This window comes from Orycteropus afer, unplaced genomic scaffold (assembly GCF_000298275.1).
Source record: "Orycteropus afer afer isolate SDZICR_OR568_19922 unplaced genomic scaffold, OryAfe1.0 scaffold00135, whole genome shotgun sequence".
Taxonomy (NCBI): domain Eukaryota; kingdom Metazoa; phylum Chordata; class Mammalia; order Tubulidentata; family Orycteropodidae; genus Orycteropus; species Orycteropus afer.
Genome location: NW_006921722.1, coordinates 5152043 through 5167297, shown reverse-complemented (window position 1 = coordinate 5167297; position 15255 = coordinate 5152043). Strand labels below are relative to the sequence as shown.

At 44.5% G+C, this 15255-nt stretch overlaps 1 protein-coding gene across 1 annotated transcript in view; it reads right to left on the bottom strand.

The window, feature by feature from the left end:
* PLG (plasminogen) overlaps positions 1–15255 on the bottom strand; it is a 61911-nt gene that overhangs the window by 29843 nt on the left and 16813 nt on the right. The window contains exons 6-10 of the mRNA XM_007945261.1: positions 14216–14336; positions 12672–12790; positions 10997–11159; positions 10064–10200; positions 4700–4859 (exon numbers count right to left, since the gene is read on the bottom strand). Coding sequence (XP_007943452.1) covers positions 4700–4859; positions 10064–10200; positions 10997–11159; positions 12672–12790; positions 14216–14336 — 700 coding nt within the window. The remainder of the gene's footprint in view (positions 1–4699; positions 4860–10063; positions 10201–10996; positions 11160–12671; positions 12791–14215; positions 14337–15255) is intronic.

Here is a 15255-nt window from a genome sequence, read left to right as displayed (position 1 = left end):
TGAGACAAAGTATATGTGAACTGCTGTTTGGAAAGTGAATTTGTTCTGTAAATCTTCACCCAAATCACAATTAAAAATAAATAAATAAATAATCCCATGAGCCAGTATTTGGTCTCTGTCAATCAATATTTACACAGTATATGTTTACCAAAATGTGATTATACTGTGCTTATTATTTTGATAACTTTATTGAATAATATGTCATCATATAAAGAGTTCTGGTAGCATAGTGCCTAAATCACTTGACTGCTAACCAGAAGGCTGGCGGTTCAAACCCACCAGCCACTCCTCAGAAGGAAGATGGGGCAATCTACTTCCATAGTGATACTGCCTTCGAAACCCAAGGAAGGGTCGCTAGGAGTCAGGTGTGACTCGATGGCACTTAACAACAACAACAATATCCAACAAGGGACTTGTCTCTAAAATTTACAGAAAACTTCACCTCTGCATCAAAATGACAAACAACCCAATTCAAAAATGGGAACAGACACTTCACCAAAGAAAATATTTAGGCAGCCAGCAAACACATGAAGAAATGCTCTCAATCATTAGCCATTGTTGTTGTTTTTGTTGTGTGCCATGGAGTCAGACCTGACTCATAGCAACCCTTCTTTGGAGAGAGATGCAAATCAAAAGAACTCTGAGATATCATCTCACCCCAGCAATAATAGCAAGGTTCAACAGGACAGAAAGCAACAAATGCTGGTGAGGGTATGGAGAGACTGGAACCCTCATACACTGCTAGTGGGACTGTAAAATGGTACAACCACTGTGGAAAATGGTATGGCACTTCCTTAAAAAGGTGGAAATAGAAATGCCATTTGATCTGGCAATCCCATTACTAGAAAGATATCCTGAAGAGATGAGCCCTGAGACATGCATAGATATATATACCCCCACGTTCATTGCAGCATTGTTTACAATAGCAAAGAGATGGAACCAACCTAAGTACCCATCAACAGATGAGTGGATAACCAAACTATGGTACATTCACACAATGGAATACTATGCTACATTAAAGAATAATGAAAAATCAGTGAATCACTTCATAACATGGATAAACTTGGGGGACATTATGCTGAGTGAAATAAGTCAGTCCCAGGACAAATATTGTATGAGTCCATCATTGTAAAAAGTCCAGGAAAGGTTTACACAGGGAAAGAACTCTTCTTTTTGGTTACCAGGGATGGGGGGAGGGGAAGGGACAGAGGAAAAGTTGATCGATAATTAAGAGAGAGGCTTGACATGGGTGAAGAGATTTTAAAAAATAATAAAGAAGATTAGCCGTTCAAAAACAAACAAACAAAAAACCTAAACATTGCTATTGAGTCAGATCCAACTCATAGTGACCCTGCCTTTGGTTTCCGAGGTGGTATGTCTACAGAAGTAGATTGCCCAATCTTCCTTCCAAGGAGTGGTTGGTGGGTTTGAACTGTCAGGCTTCTGGTTAGCAGTCAAATGCCTTAGGCGCTACACCATCCGTGCTCCCAGATTAGCCATTAGTGGGTAGTTTTTTGAAGCTAGGTTACGGGCACATGGGGTTCATTGTATTAATCTTTGTTTCTGTTTGAAATGTTTTATACTACATGTTTGAAATTTAAAAAGGGTTCTCATTTCAAAGGTTATAATCTTTATAAAATGTCAAAAGTAATACATGCTTCATGTAAAAACTGAGATAAGACATGTGTGTAAAAGAATCAGAATGGCATCAGCAGTTCACACCCAGCAGTCACTCTGTGGGAGCAGGATGGGGCAGTCTGCTTCTGTAAAGATGGACAGCCCTGGAAACCCCATGGGGCAGTGCTACTCTATTACAGGGTTTCTATGAGTTGGAATCCACTCGATGGCAGTGGGTTTGGTCTGGTTTGGTTTTCCACACTGTATCAAATACATTCCCTAGGAATAACTAATAAGGATTTTGAAGTGTATTCTTAGATTATTTTCTATGCACATACAATTATATCTATATCTCTCTCTATATATATATGAATACACAGGGATGTATCATTTGAAATTAGAACATACTTCCCCAAGGAAGACAGCTTATAAGAAGATATTCCCAGTCAACCCTCTTAGTTCAGTCTTAATGTCCTAAAGAAACGGCCCACCCGTGCCCATTAGATAGCTTATACGTTGCCCATAATGTAGTGAAAATGCTTTATATTTACAATGGATAAATATCATGAAAGTAATATTGCTGTAAATATCAGGTAGATTGAGTGGGTTCAGAGCTTTGAAGACTTACAAAAGCTAACCTGGCAAACCGGGCAGGATCTTGTTTTCTGTCAGATGCATTATGGGAAAATGAACATGGCTCAGTCTCCTCCTCCTACCCCACTCTCTGCTAGCTGCAGCCACTCAAGGGCTGAGAGAATGGCCATTAAAGAACAGTGGGACCCAAAAGGTAATGGGGGATGTCTGGGTGGGCTGGGGGATCTGAGGGGTTATCGGGGAGTCAGAAAAAAAAGAGTAAGAGACACCGCAAGGCCCATAAGAGGCCCCGAGGAAGCCTTGGATGATTTTTTTCACTCTGGGGACTCCCAGAACCATTGCCCCAAATTCTCAGAATTCTGGGCCTTGGAATCCCCTTTAAAATTTAGATTCATGGCCTGTTGCTGTCTGAGAAAATGTGAAACATAGTGAGTATTATGGGAACCCACCACTGTGCAGCTACTATAGGTCAGTGACATAGTCTCAGGCCAGGCCCACAGTCTGAGGGAACCAGTCAGTGAACGTTCAAGCAGCAGGACATGTCAGAAAGCTTATTGTTTGAAATATACCTGCTCTTCCTTTTTTTTACTTGAAGTATACTTTACATACAGTGAAATGCACAGATCTTAAGGGTATGGTTTAATGAAGAAGATACCTGTGTAGCACACACTCCTATCATGGTATAGAGCGTTTACGTCACCCCAGAAAGTTCCCTTGGGTCACTGCCTAATCACACTACTGATTCCATTCCCCCGTGAATTAGTAGTGCCTCTTCTAGAACCCCATGTAAATGGACTCAGACAGCATATACTCTTGTGCTTGACTTCTTTCACTTCGTATAATGCTTCTACACAACATGCAATCTGCCTGGAAGGACCGGTAGCTTGTTCCTTTTATTGCTGAATGGTATTCTATTGCATGAATATATCACAAATTGTTTGTCTTCTTATTGATGGAAATTGAAGTTGCTTCCAGTTTGAAGCTATTAGGAATAAAGCAGCTATGAATATTCTTATAGATCCTTTTGTGGAGTTATGTTCTTATTTCCCTTGAGTGGATATCCAGGAGTAGAACTGTAGGTTTGTACAGCAAATGCTTGTTTGATTTCATAAGAAACCACCAGACTGATTTCCAAAGTGGTTGTACCATTTTACACTTTTACCAGCAGTGTATGAGCGTTCCTGTTGCTCTGTATCCTTGATACCACTTACTGTTGTTTATCCTTTTAATAGTAACCAGTTTCAGTGGGCAGGTGGTGGTGTCTCATTGCCTCATAGTTTGTTTCTTTCTTATTTGTCTCTTTGTCTCATTCTTATTTCCTTGATGGCTAAGGATGTTAAGCATCTTTTCATGTGTCTATTGGCCATTCCTGTATCTTCCCTTGTGGAATGCTATTCCCTTTTTTTGCCGATGTTTAGTAGGTTGTATTCTTATAACTAAGTGGTAGGAATGTTTAATTATTCTGGATATGAGCCATATGTCACATGTATGAGTTGAGAAGATTGTTTTCTTTCCCCAGAGTCCTCTTTGTCCAACTTTGTGTAGTCTCTACCTGTGGAGCTTTCTATTTTAGCCAAAATGTTAAAGGGGACCTCTCTGCAGATTTATGAGCTCTTTCTCCACACAGTTCCTTTCTCATTATTGCCTGCCTAGGAAATCCCAGCTGCATCAGTAATCCTACACTCCGGTCTCTCTCCTCAGCTCAGCAAGACTGCTGTGATCTGCCTACCTGACTCCATCTCCCTGCACCGCATCCAGGAAGTGTCTCCAGAAAGAAAGTCAGGGTCATTATGGGGTCGACCTCATTTGTTTCCCTCTCTAAAAGGTCTCAGTCCTGTACTACCCATTGCCCATCTTCTGAAAGCATCTTCCATAAATATTAGAGTTATGGCAGAAAGGCTGGTCTGGTCAGACTTGGTCTGTTGTCCACTGGTCTGCCCATCTTACCTATTAGCATCTGGGTACTTCCTGACTCTCACCTGCCTTTCTGCTTGGGCTTTTCATATCCTGGTAACACTATTCCTTCAGATGACCACAGCTCAGGACCTAGTGTATCTGTGCAGCTCGGATGACACACACATGCTAATGACCCATGAACGTAAATGGCAAACACTGACTTCACTTCAGTGGTTGGAGGTTGGAATGATAAAACTCCATAGCTGAAAGACTGCACTGATGTGTTACGGGTGTTGTGGGATGGTACTGTTTCTAAGCTTTTAGTAGTTTTTTCTTCTTAGTTTTCCACTAGCATCCCCTCATCACACCCACCTATCCTGCCTGCCCTTCCTCTGCAAAACTACTTCGGAGCTTAACTAGCCTCTAAGTTCTCATCTCTCAGACACTTTGCTCAAAAGCAAGTCACCTAAGACATTTTGTGTCACATGCTGGAGCCAATGGAAATTTGCTGCTAATAAGTGACAGCACAGCTCTTCTAACAGAAATGTAAGTTGCCTGTTGCTTCTCTTAAGGTTAAAAATCAAAGACATACGCATTTGGGAAGTTTCTTGGGGTCTTCTGGTGCCGGTGTGGTGTCATAGATAACCAAGACTGACACTTCTTCCCTGTGATGGTGGTGGATGAGGTACCTCGATAACTCTGTCCGTTGCCCCGGTAGCACTCCTGAACCACAGGGGTTTGCTCGGGTGGCACTGAAATGGAGATAGAAGAAGTCAGCCTGAATGATGACCAGAACAGAAAAATGTGATTTATGACAAGAACAGAACAGTGCTCCCTGGGATTCATCCAGGATTCACGCTCTTTTCTGTATTTGTAGTCAGGTGGACATGCAAATAAAAGAGTAGATCCACAGCATCCTAGAATTTTACTGACCTAATTTTCCTTGGAAATATTTAACTCAAAACTAAGGAAAACCCAACAGAGTGCTTGTTCTTGGAAATTGCACTCCTTGGCAAGCTCTTGTGTCCATCTGGGTGTCCATGAAAACAGTTGGGGGGGAACCATGCCCAAAGTGCAGACTGCAGGTGATGACTGGCTGCCGGTGGGGGACAGACAGGAAACCCTTACATGTGTTCCCAGATCTTTTGCTCGTACAAAGCAAAAGCTGCTGTGGAATGGGACAGGAGATGCATCTGCACCCAGGACAGCAGGCAAAGCTCCATGGCTTCTATTGTGTGTGGCGGGGTGGGGGTGGGGGTTGAGAGTAGAGGCAACAGTCATATTCCTCTGGAGGAGGGATAAGAAACCCTTTTGTGCCCAGGATCCTGCACTGCACGATACTGGGTTCGGCTACCCTGCCACTCAAGACCCACCACAGATGCAGTTAGAGTTTGGCACCATGGGAAGGAGGGGTGAGAACACCAAGAAAACTCTGCCTTCAAAGCCCAGGCTCACAGATCTGAAGACTGAGGCTGGACTAGAAAGATAAAGAACTCTAATACCACCACCAAAGCTTAGCACTGAGGAGTGGCAGTCTATAATTGGGGTCAAATGGAAAACATGGGGGGCCTCTGTGTTGCAGGCATGTGGTGGGTGCTTTCAGTGAGGGGTAAATTAGGAGTACTGAAGAAACTCTTCAGCACCCCAGGCCCCACTCTGGGCACAAGATCACAGCAGCCCATTGCAGGAAGAGTGATGTCTGTGGTGCATGTAAGAACAGCACCAGCAAAATCCAAAGTCAGTTCACCTGCCAACTATATGGGCCAACATACTGATGGGAGAAGCGGGGAGCCCATTCCCAAGTGTACAGTTCTTCTGCACAAAATGTTCAGCATTTGATTTTAAAAATTTTTACAAAACACACCAGAAAAGCCAGACAAAAAACACATCATCAAGTCATAATGCAATCACAAGCCAGAACAGGGAGAACTAGACATGAAAACTGTCAGATCAGGACTGTGAAATAACAGGGATTAACATGTTAAAGGATCTTGTGGTCAAGGTGTACAATATACGTACATAGACGGGGAATTTCAACGAGATGGAAATGATCAAAAAGAGTGAATGGCAGCAAAGGTGAATCCTATTGGAAACACAATCCTGCAATACTAGGAATAATGTCAAATGGATGCTTAGATAGACACTTAATCTGAATGGGTGGGAGGGCTAATGGGACTGCACTCATGAATATATATATGTAGGTGGAACAGAGGCCACCTCTACCTGTGTATTTTTGTACACGCTGCAAATATATCTACGAATGTAGTAGAGCATACAGGGGACAAAGCTATGGACAGGTCTTAGTCATAACCAAACACTTGAGGCTCACTGGGTATGCGGCCACTGGGTATGGAAGCTCAGGACCATAATCTCAGAGACACCAAGGTCAGTGTTCTACGTCTACTTTGCTGAGTAGTGACTGGGGTCTTAAAAGCTCTTGAGCAGCCATTGAAGGCACAGCTATTGGTCTCCCTATTCAGAGCAAAGAAGAGTGGAGAAAAATAAAAGGCACAAGAAACAACAAGTCCAAAACGGAGCATGTGAGCCCCAGCCTCCATGACCCTGAGGCCAGAAGAACTAGATGGTGCCTGGCTACCAGTGCTGATCGCTCTGAAGGGGATCACACTAAGATGTCCCCAACAGAGTTGGGGAAAATGTGGAACAAAACTCAAAATCATAAAAGACTAGGCTTACTGGTCTGATGAAGACTAGTGGAACCCCCAAGACTATGGCCCTTTGACACCCTTCAAGCAAGGAACTAAGACTTAACCCCTGTGACTCATCTGGAAGCTAAATGATAGACAGACCTATAAGGTAAACAGTAATGTCAGGAGGGCATGCATTCATGAGAACAATCAAGCATATGAGATCAAGTGGACAGCATTTGCCCAGTGATAGAGCTAGGAAGGTGGGAGGGGAGAGGATGGGAAGGAAAGGGGTGCAGGGAGGAAGTGGGAAGAATGTGTTACAGTGTGGGGATTGCAGTATATGTCACAAAACAGAATGTGTGGGGATTGTTGGATGGAAAACCAATTTGCTCTGTAAACTTCCACCTAAATCATAATTTAAATGAAGAAAACAATCCTGTGGGGACACAGTTCTGCTTGGACACACATGGGGTCACCATAAGTCAGGGTTGACTCCATGACGACTGGTGGTAGCAGGCTATTGTGGACCCACTGGATTCTAGGAGACACGCAAACAGGAAATGCCTCCCCACAGGACTCTGTCCTTCAATATGAAAAGGCTGTGAGACCCCCTGTAGATGGGGAGTGGGCAGAATTCTAGTCTGGTGCTTAATCTGGAGAGGAAGGAGAGACAGGTTTCTACCAGTCCAGTTATTGAACAGGAACAACAGGGAAGATACAGTAGCAGCGTTGCCATCTTCATGGTGCAGTCTGGGTTCAGCAAACAGTCTTCCTTTTCCCTTCTGCCTCCATGGACAAAACCTATCTGAGCTGTCCTCTGCAAGGACACAGATAATGGGTGAATTTCTGAATGGCCGTGGTTGCTCCCTTCTACAGGGAACTGTGTGGTTAGGAGAGGAAGAAGTTACTGAAACGAGAAAGGAAATTAAAACCCTGGAAATAAAAACTATAATTCCAGAGATAATGAATTCCTTCAGGGAGTGGATAAGCAGACAACACAGCTGAGGAAAGAATCAGTGAACTGGAGAAAAACATTACTAGAAATTATCCGCACTGGAACACAAAGGCAAGAAAGAGTAGGGTTGCAGAACAGGCTAAGAGATGTGGGACATTGGTCATCTGCCATTTGGATAATTGGAGTCCAAAACAGAGAAGGGAAAAAGAAATATTTGAAGGGCTGGGAACTTTACAGAATTAATGAAAATCCTGTAAAATCTATGGCCATCGACTTGATTCTGACGCATAGCGACCCTTTAGAACCCCTCCTAGGGTTTCCAAGGCTGTAATCTTTATGGAAGTAGACTGCCACATCTTTCTCCTGTGGAGGAGCTGGGGGTTCAAACCGCTAACCTTTTGGTTAGCAGCCAAGTGCTTTAACCACTGTGCCACTAGGGCTTCTTTAATGAAAACCAACAATCTGTAAATCCAAAAAGCTCAAAGAAGCCTAAGCAAGAGTAATACGAATAACACTAAACAAGCACACCTAGACGCGGCAGTCAAACTGCTGAAAACCTAAAATGAAAGTCTTAAAGGCAGAAAGAGAAAAAAACATTCAGTTCAAAGCAACAGAGGTAAGTTTTCCAGTCACAAACTAGTCAAAATAGAAGATAATGAAGTAACATCTTTCAAGTGGTGAAAGAAAGAAATTGTCAACACATGCCCAACAAAATTATTTTCTTAAACTGAAAGGGACAAAGTGTTTTCAGACATAGGAAAGTTGAAAGACATTCGCATCATCCGACCTGTGTTGTAATAAACGTTCAAAGACTTCTTTACAGAAGAACTGTGACACCAGAAGGAGTTCTGGTGGCCTAGTGCCTAAGGCACTTGACTGCTAACCAGAAGGCTGGTGGTTCAAGCCCACCAGCCATTTCTCGGAAGGAAGGTTGGGCAATCTTCTTCCATGGTGACACTGCCTTGGAAACCCAAGGAAGGGTCACTGTGAGTCGGATCTGACTGGATAGCAGTGTGTTTGGTTTTTTGTTTTGTGACACCAAATGGAAATTTGGATCTACACAAGGAAAATGAAGAGCACCAGCAGTGGTCAAAACAATGAAGATATTTATATTTATAACTACTTTACAAGAGGGCTGTACAGGGCCAAAACAAAGTATTAATTTATTGTGACATTTATAACATTATGGAAGGAAATTCTTTGAAAACAGTAGCACAACGTTTGGGAGGGAGGAAACTGAAGGATAGTGTGGTACGTTGCTGACATTATACATGAAATAGAACAGAATTATTTGAAGGGAGACTGTGTAAGTTAAAGATGTATTTTGTAAACTTTAGAGAAACTACTGAAAATATTTAAAATAAGTTTAATTAATAAGCAAATAACCAAAACCCAACCCACTGCCATTGAGTGGATTCTGACTCACAGCATCCCATAGGACAGAGCAGAACTGCTCCACAGGGTTTCCAAGGCTGTAAATCTTTATGGAATCAGACTGCCTCATCTTTTTCCTATGGAGTAGCTGGTGGGTTCGAACCACCAGCCTTTTTATTAGCAGCCAAATGCTTTAACCACTACCCCACCAGGGATCCAAATAAGCAAATAGTCAAGATTAAATACAATCATAAAAATACTCAGTTTAAGCAAAGACCAAAAAAGATCAAAAAAGGGGCCAAGTTCAAAGAGGACAAATAGAAACTAACTGGATGGTAGATTTAAATCCAACTGTATTAATGTCATCGTTGTTATAGTTACATTAAATGCAGATGGTCTAAATACCTCAACTAAAAGTCTGGGAAAAACAGACCCATACGGACACTAATGAAAAGAGGCTCTATTCGTGTCAGCTAAAGTAGACTTCAGAACAAGGAATAGTCCCAGAAACAATGAGAGACATTACAGAATGATGAAGGGGTGATTTCCTCAAGAAGACATGCCGGTCTGAAATGTGTATGTATGTAACAGAGCTTCAAAATGCATAAAACACAAAAAGTTAGAACTACAAAGAGACATGGTTAGAGACGGCACACTCATCACTCGTCGACAGAACAGAGACAGAAGATCCATCAGGAGACCGAGAGCTAAGGAATGCTAACGGTTGCTTGGCCTAACTGACCTTTCTAGAACTCACCATTCAATATCAGCATTACCTACATTCTTTGCAAGAGCCCAGGCAACATTCCAAGGTAGGCCATATTCTGAACCACAAAACAAACCTCAACAAATTTCACATAGTTGAGGTCCTTCAGAGCGTGTTCTCTGACCATGACAGACTTGCACTATAACATAGCTCTTGTGTGCTGTGCTGATGTCACTGGAGTGGGCCCTGTTCACTCGCATCCCCCTTTCTTACTTGTGGCCTCCGTGGACGATGCGGATGCCTCGCAGGACGGAATCTTGCAGTATTCCCACCTCACTTCACTGTTCGTTGTGTAACACCAAGGGGCATTTTCTCCATCAGGGTTACGACAGTAGTTTTCATCCAGATTTCTGAAAAAGAAATGATTGTGACTCAAGGCACAGGCATGCTTGCAGATGGTGATGTTGAACGTGTATTCAGGTCATGTCTAGGCTTACACAGCTTGAGCAACAGGCCACAGGGAAGCTTAGCAGGGCAGGAGCCCATAGAGTTGGGACACAGATGCTTCTCCTGTGCAGAGGTTTGAAATATAGTCCCTGACTTTGTGTAGTCAAGCAAAATAGGTCTTTTGCTATGAGTTGGGCACTGTGAATATCCAGTGGGGATGTTATACACTGTTCCTGCCTTCTAGATGCACAGATCCCAGCTATGGATTTTAAGTGTTGTAGAACGGTGGTTCTCAGTTTTAGTGTATGTTTACTGCAGGGCTCATCAAAACAGATCTCTGGGATCTGGTTCATAGGTCTGGAATAGGGCCAAGAACCTACCTTTCTAGCAAATTCCTAGTGACACCGATGCTACTGGTCCATCACACTTTTTTTTTTTTTTAAAGAAGAATCAGTGCTGAATCTCACTTCCTTTGCATATGACTATGGGAGCTCTGGTAGCATAGTGGCTAAGACACTTGCCTGCTAACCAGACAGCTGGCGGTTCAAACCCATCAGCCACTCCTCAGAAGGAAGGTTGGGTAATCCTACTTCCGAAGTGATACTGCCTCGGAAACCCAAGGAGGGGTTGCTACGAGTTGGGTTTGACTCGACGGCACGTAACAACAACAACAACATCGGTTTTCCTTCCAGAATACTTTAATAACTAAAACCAAGGCCAAAGAACGAGACAGGGAAAGAGGCCTGCAGGGGGACATACTTGCAGGGAAAGTTCTCCGGGCTCCTGTTGTGCTTGTGAGGGGTCTGTGCACTCCAGTGCTGGCAGGTGTGCCCGGATACAGTAACAGCCACGTTCCCTCGGTAGCTTTCACCTTTTCCCTTCAGACACTGATGTGTTGGACCAGATGATGGTGGGGGTGTTGCTTGAATAGGGAAAATAAACTAAAATGAATTTTATTTTTCTGAAATAAAGAATGCTCAGGCAGAGTTTATAGGGAGAGGGGTGGAGAGTCAGCCTGTCCTCTCTTGGAATTTGACCCTTGGAAGTTGTTGCTCAGTCCCAGAGGAAGTTGCCCAAGGATAATCTATGTCTGCAAGGACTCTCATGAGGAAGTCCTCCAGTGGCCAGGCCCTGGGAGCAGAAACCCCCTTCTGATTCTCTGCTCCGCTCCTCATACATGGTATATATCACCCTGTGTCAGCCCCGTCCCCGAACTCTTGCATACACCAGTGGTTGATCCAAGTCCTTTGTGAAGAATAAATTATTCACCAAGTAATCATAACCCGTTATTTTAGAAAGCCAAACAACAGAGCGTTTGTGGAAAGAAGCCAGACAGTGTCTCCAAGGAAAGCTGTGTGCATCCAGAAATCAGGAAATTCTTGAGAGAGGAAAAAAGAGAGAGAACATGGCAAGAAGAGATGCTGGTTTTCATCAAGGGGGAATCCATGAGGACCCGCAGCTCCCCAGATACCTGGTCACCGGAGCAGCAGGGAAGCCAGCCCCAGGACCAGCCCAGTCCTCCTCACCTCGGATAACTGTCTTTGTCTAAACGTGTAGGCCTTTGCTTCAAATTCTCATAGAAGGAAAATGTTAGAAAATTGTTGCTACTAGGTCTGCCATTCCTTCTCCCCAGACTCCTTTCCCATCTGCTGCCCCACAAGTAGGAGATACTGAAGAACGGGGCCTCCAGAAACACCTCTTTGTTGGCAAAGCAACAGCTGGAAAGAACTCCAGTTGATAACAAGGTCCATGGACCAGAAAGCATGGATTTATTTCCCTGAGCTCTAGAGAAAAGTGGCAAGCCAGGGAGCCCGTCCAGGAGCTGACATTTAGCTGCACTCCTGATAGGCTGAAAAAAGCATGATAAGAACATGATCAATGGATATTCTTGTCAGTCGTCTGCAGTTACCACGTAAGGCACCTGTCATCAAGTCAGCTCTGACTTGGCAGCGTCATAGGGGTCCGAGGGGAATCCTGTTCCACAGGGCTCTCAGGCTGGTTTTTCAGAAGGAGGTCTCCAGGCCTCTCTTCTGAGGCATCTCTGGGTGGATGCAAACACCTTACCTTTCAGTTAGCACCCACATTTGTTAACCATGTTCACGAAAGAGTGATAACAACCTATAGGACTTTTAGGCAATGTTACTGTTGTGTGCCATCAGGTTGACTCCAAGCCAAAGCAACCCTGCAGGACAGAATAGAACTACCCCATGAGGTTTCCAGGCTGTGGTCTCTATGAGAGCAGATTGCCAGGTCTTTACGGTAGTGGAACAGCTGGTGGGTCCTAACCATGACCTTTTGGTTAGTAGCCCAAGCACTCAACCATTGTACCACCAGGCTCCTTTGAGGCACAGTATTCGGGCTCTTAATATTGTTTCCTCGATTCCAAGAGTAGACGGGGTCCAGACCCCTGACTCTCAGGATGAGCCATACTCACTGCAGCGGGGGATGTTGCAGAACTCCCAGCGTTTGTTGGGGTCCGTGGTGAAGCACCATGGGCGGGGCTCCCCATCAGGATTACGGCAATAATTCATCTTCAAGTTCTTGCTGGGAAATCTGAATGGGCGAGAGGGATTTAACAGCACTTGACATTGACATTCGTTGATGAGAATCTTCTCAACTGCAGCCACGTTGAGCGCCTCCTGTGTGCCAGGTCCAGCTAGCGGAGCTGGGAACTGGGTAAAGGGGCCCTGGGCTGCCCTTAAGAGGCAGCCATCTCGTGAAAGAAGGTGAGCTCAGTATGCCAAGGACTTTTCTAACAGTTCACACATGAAAACTCCCTGAGCAGGTGCATGAACTTCATCGCGTGGCCCACTCTGAAAACTGATGGAAGCAGACTCTAGTCATTCAGCTGCAAAGTAGCGGTTTCTAAAACACAGTCATCCAGTACACAGTCCAGCTGAGGAGATCCCTCGTCACAGCCTAGACAGAGTCCTTCTGGTCTACCAGGTTCCCTTCCAGTAGCATCTGAGCCAATAGGAAGTGAAAGGAGTGCACTGTGCTTCATAAGTGCCTGTCCCTAGAGTGTGGGGTGAGCCCCCTTCAGCCCTCCTCCACAGTGACCCTGTGGCTCAGGCCGTTAGACACACCATCCTGTGGCCTGTGTGGTGCTCTCACACCCCTCTCTGAGCCTCCCGTTCTCACTCAGCGTGGACAGAGCAGCCACAGTGGTCACAGCAGTCCTCTTCTCCTATGTTCTGGAAGGGGATTATCCAGTCTGGGGCTTTGAGGCCTTCACTGTATTTCTCTTTGGAAGGAAAAGTACAACCACTGTGTGTTGAGCTAGCTATTTTGGGTGAGAATTGCAAGGCTTCAGAAGACCTGCTTTCCACAGTGAAAGCCCTGGCTTAGAATCATTCCTCTAGTTCTTAGAAGCAGGGTGGGAGGCATTTTCCAGAACAATGAATGTACTGAAGTGCTCAGAAAGTCAACATTACCTTCTCGGGCAGGAACTCTTATTCCTTTTTAAGGGAATTCCTTTTTCCTCAGCGCAGAAAAATGCACTGATAAAAATACACATCAAATGTCAGGGGACTCACAGCCCCCAGAAGGTCACCTATAAATCATAGGTTAAGAAGACATGAACCTCACTGGCATAAAGAAAAGGTAAGAACAAGGAGACTGAAATAGTTGGAAAATATCCAAGTGATGTGTCTATTTCTCAAATTTTAATGTGTGTTCCAGTTGCTAGGGAGCTTGGTAAACTGCAGAGCCACACTCCAGGGGTCTGAGAGCCTACATCTCTAATGGGCTCTCAGGGCTACGGATGCTGCTGGGGCGTGGAATCTGGACCACATGTTGAGCAGCAGGAGTGTATATTCCCCTTGCGTTCGGGTGGGAGGATGCAAGCTCTGAGGTTCCAAAGTCTCGGGCGTGTCCCCTTCTGAGCCATGGCAGATATGTCCATAACAACAGTGTCTGCTAGAGCTAGCGCGTCTTCACCACCTCACTCACCCAACCCTCCATCCCCAAGAGACTTACTTGGAAGGAATATAGCCATGGGCGTGTGGGCTCTGAGAGTCCCAGGCCTGGCAGTCCAGTCCGGATGTGGTCTTGGCAACTTTGCCCTGGTAGTTTTCTCCACTACAGTGCATGCACTCTTCTGCACAGAGAGGGGAGGAGGAGAAAGGGAGAAAGAAGCTGACATGGTTGATGCAGAAAGATAGTAAAGAGTAAACTCATAGTGACCCCTCCTTGGGTTTCCGAGACGGTATCACTACAGAAGTAGATTGCCTGGCCCAGTAAAGAGTAGATCCCACTACAACTATCTCAAGTACCACTGCCGCTTGTTCAAGTGCAGTTTCCAGCGGTCACTGGTAAAACTGGCAATAAGGAGGCAGCATTTTCCAATACAACCCAAAGTGTCATCCCCTCGTTCAAGTGGTCGAAATGCCATATTTTGGTCAATATCCCCTCAGCTATTACAGTCAGGACCGAATTCAGAAATTCCATGTGCCAGGTCCTTGAGTTGGGACACCCTGCACCACCACCACCAAGGCTATAGGGGTGTCTGTGCGTATAGTCTCGGAGGTCTGTGATTCTCTCTTAATGCTCAAATGTTTGGAGTCTTTGTTCCAATAACGATCTTTGCAATTTTCTGTGTCATGGTTCTCATCATGTGCGTGACCACCAGGTATGTGGCACTGTGCTTAGATTTCAGGGCTGGTGTTTTCATGGGTCTAGATGACCTCATTGGAGAGCAGCCATCACCTAGGATGATAGGGCTTCCCTTCATAGGTTGTTGAGACTCATGGCCAGCTGTTTTTTGTTTCCTTGTTATTGAAAACTGGAAACGTTAGTTTATAATCTCAAACTTTGATTGAAATAACATGGTGTAGCAGAATAACATGTGACTTGAATTTCAACGGGCTAATAAGGAAAAGAGGCAGAATTAATACAAAAAATAACATGCATTTCTAGAAACACACCACTTACCTAAACTAACACAGACTGATGGGGAAAAATTGAACAGGCCCATCACAAAAGAAGAAATTGAACAGGTCATCAAAAAATTACCAACT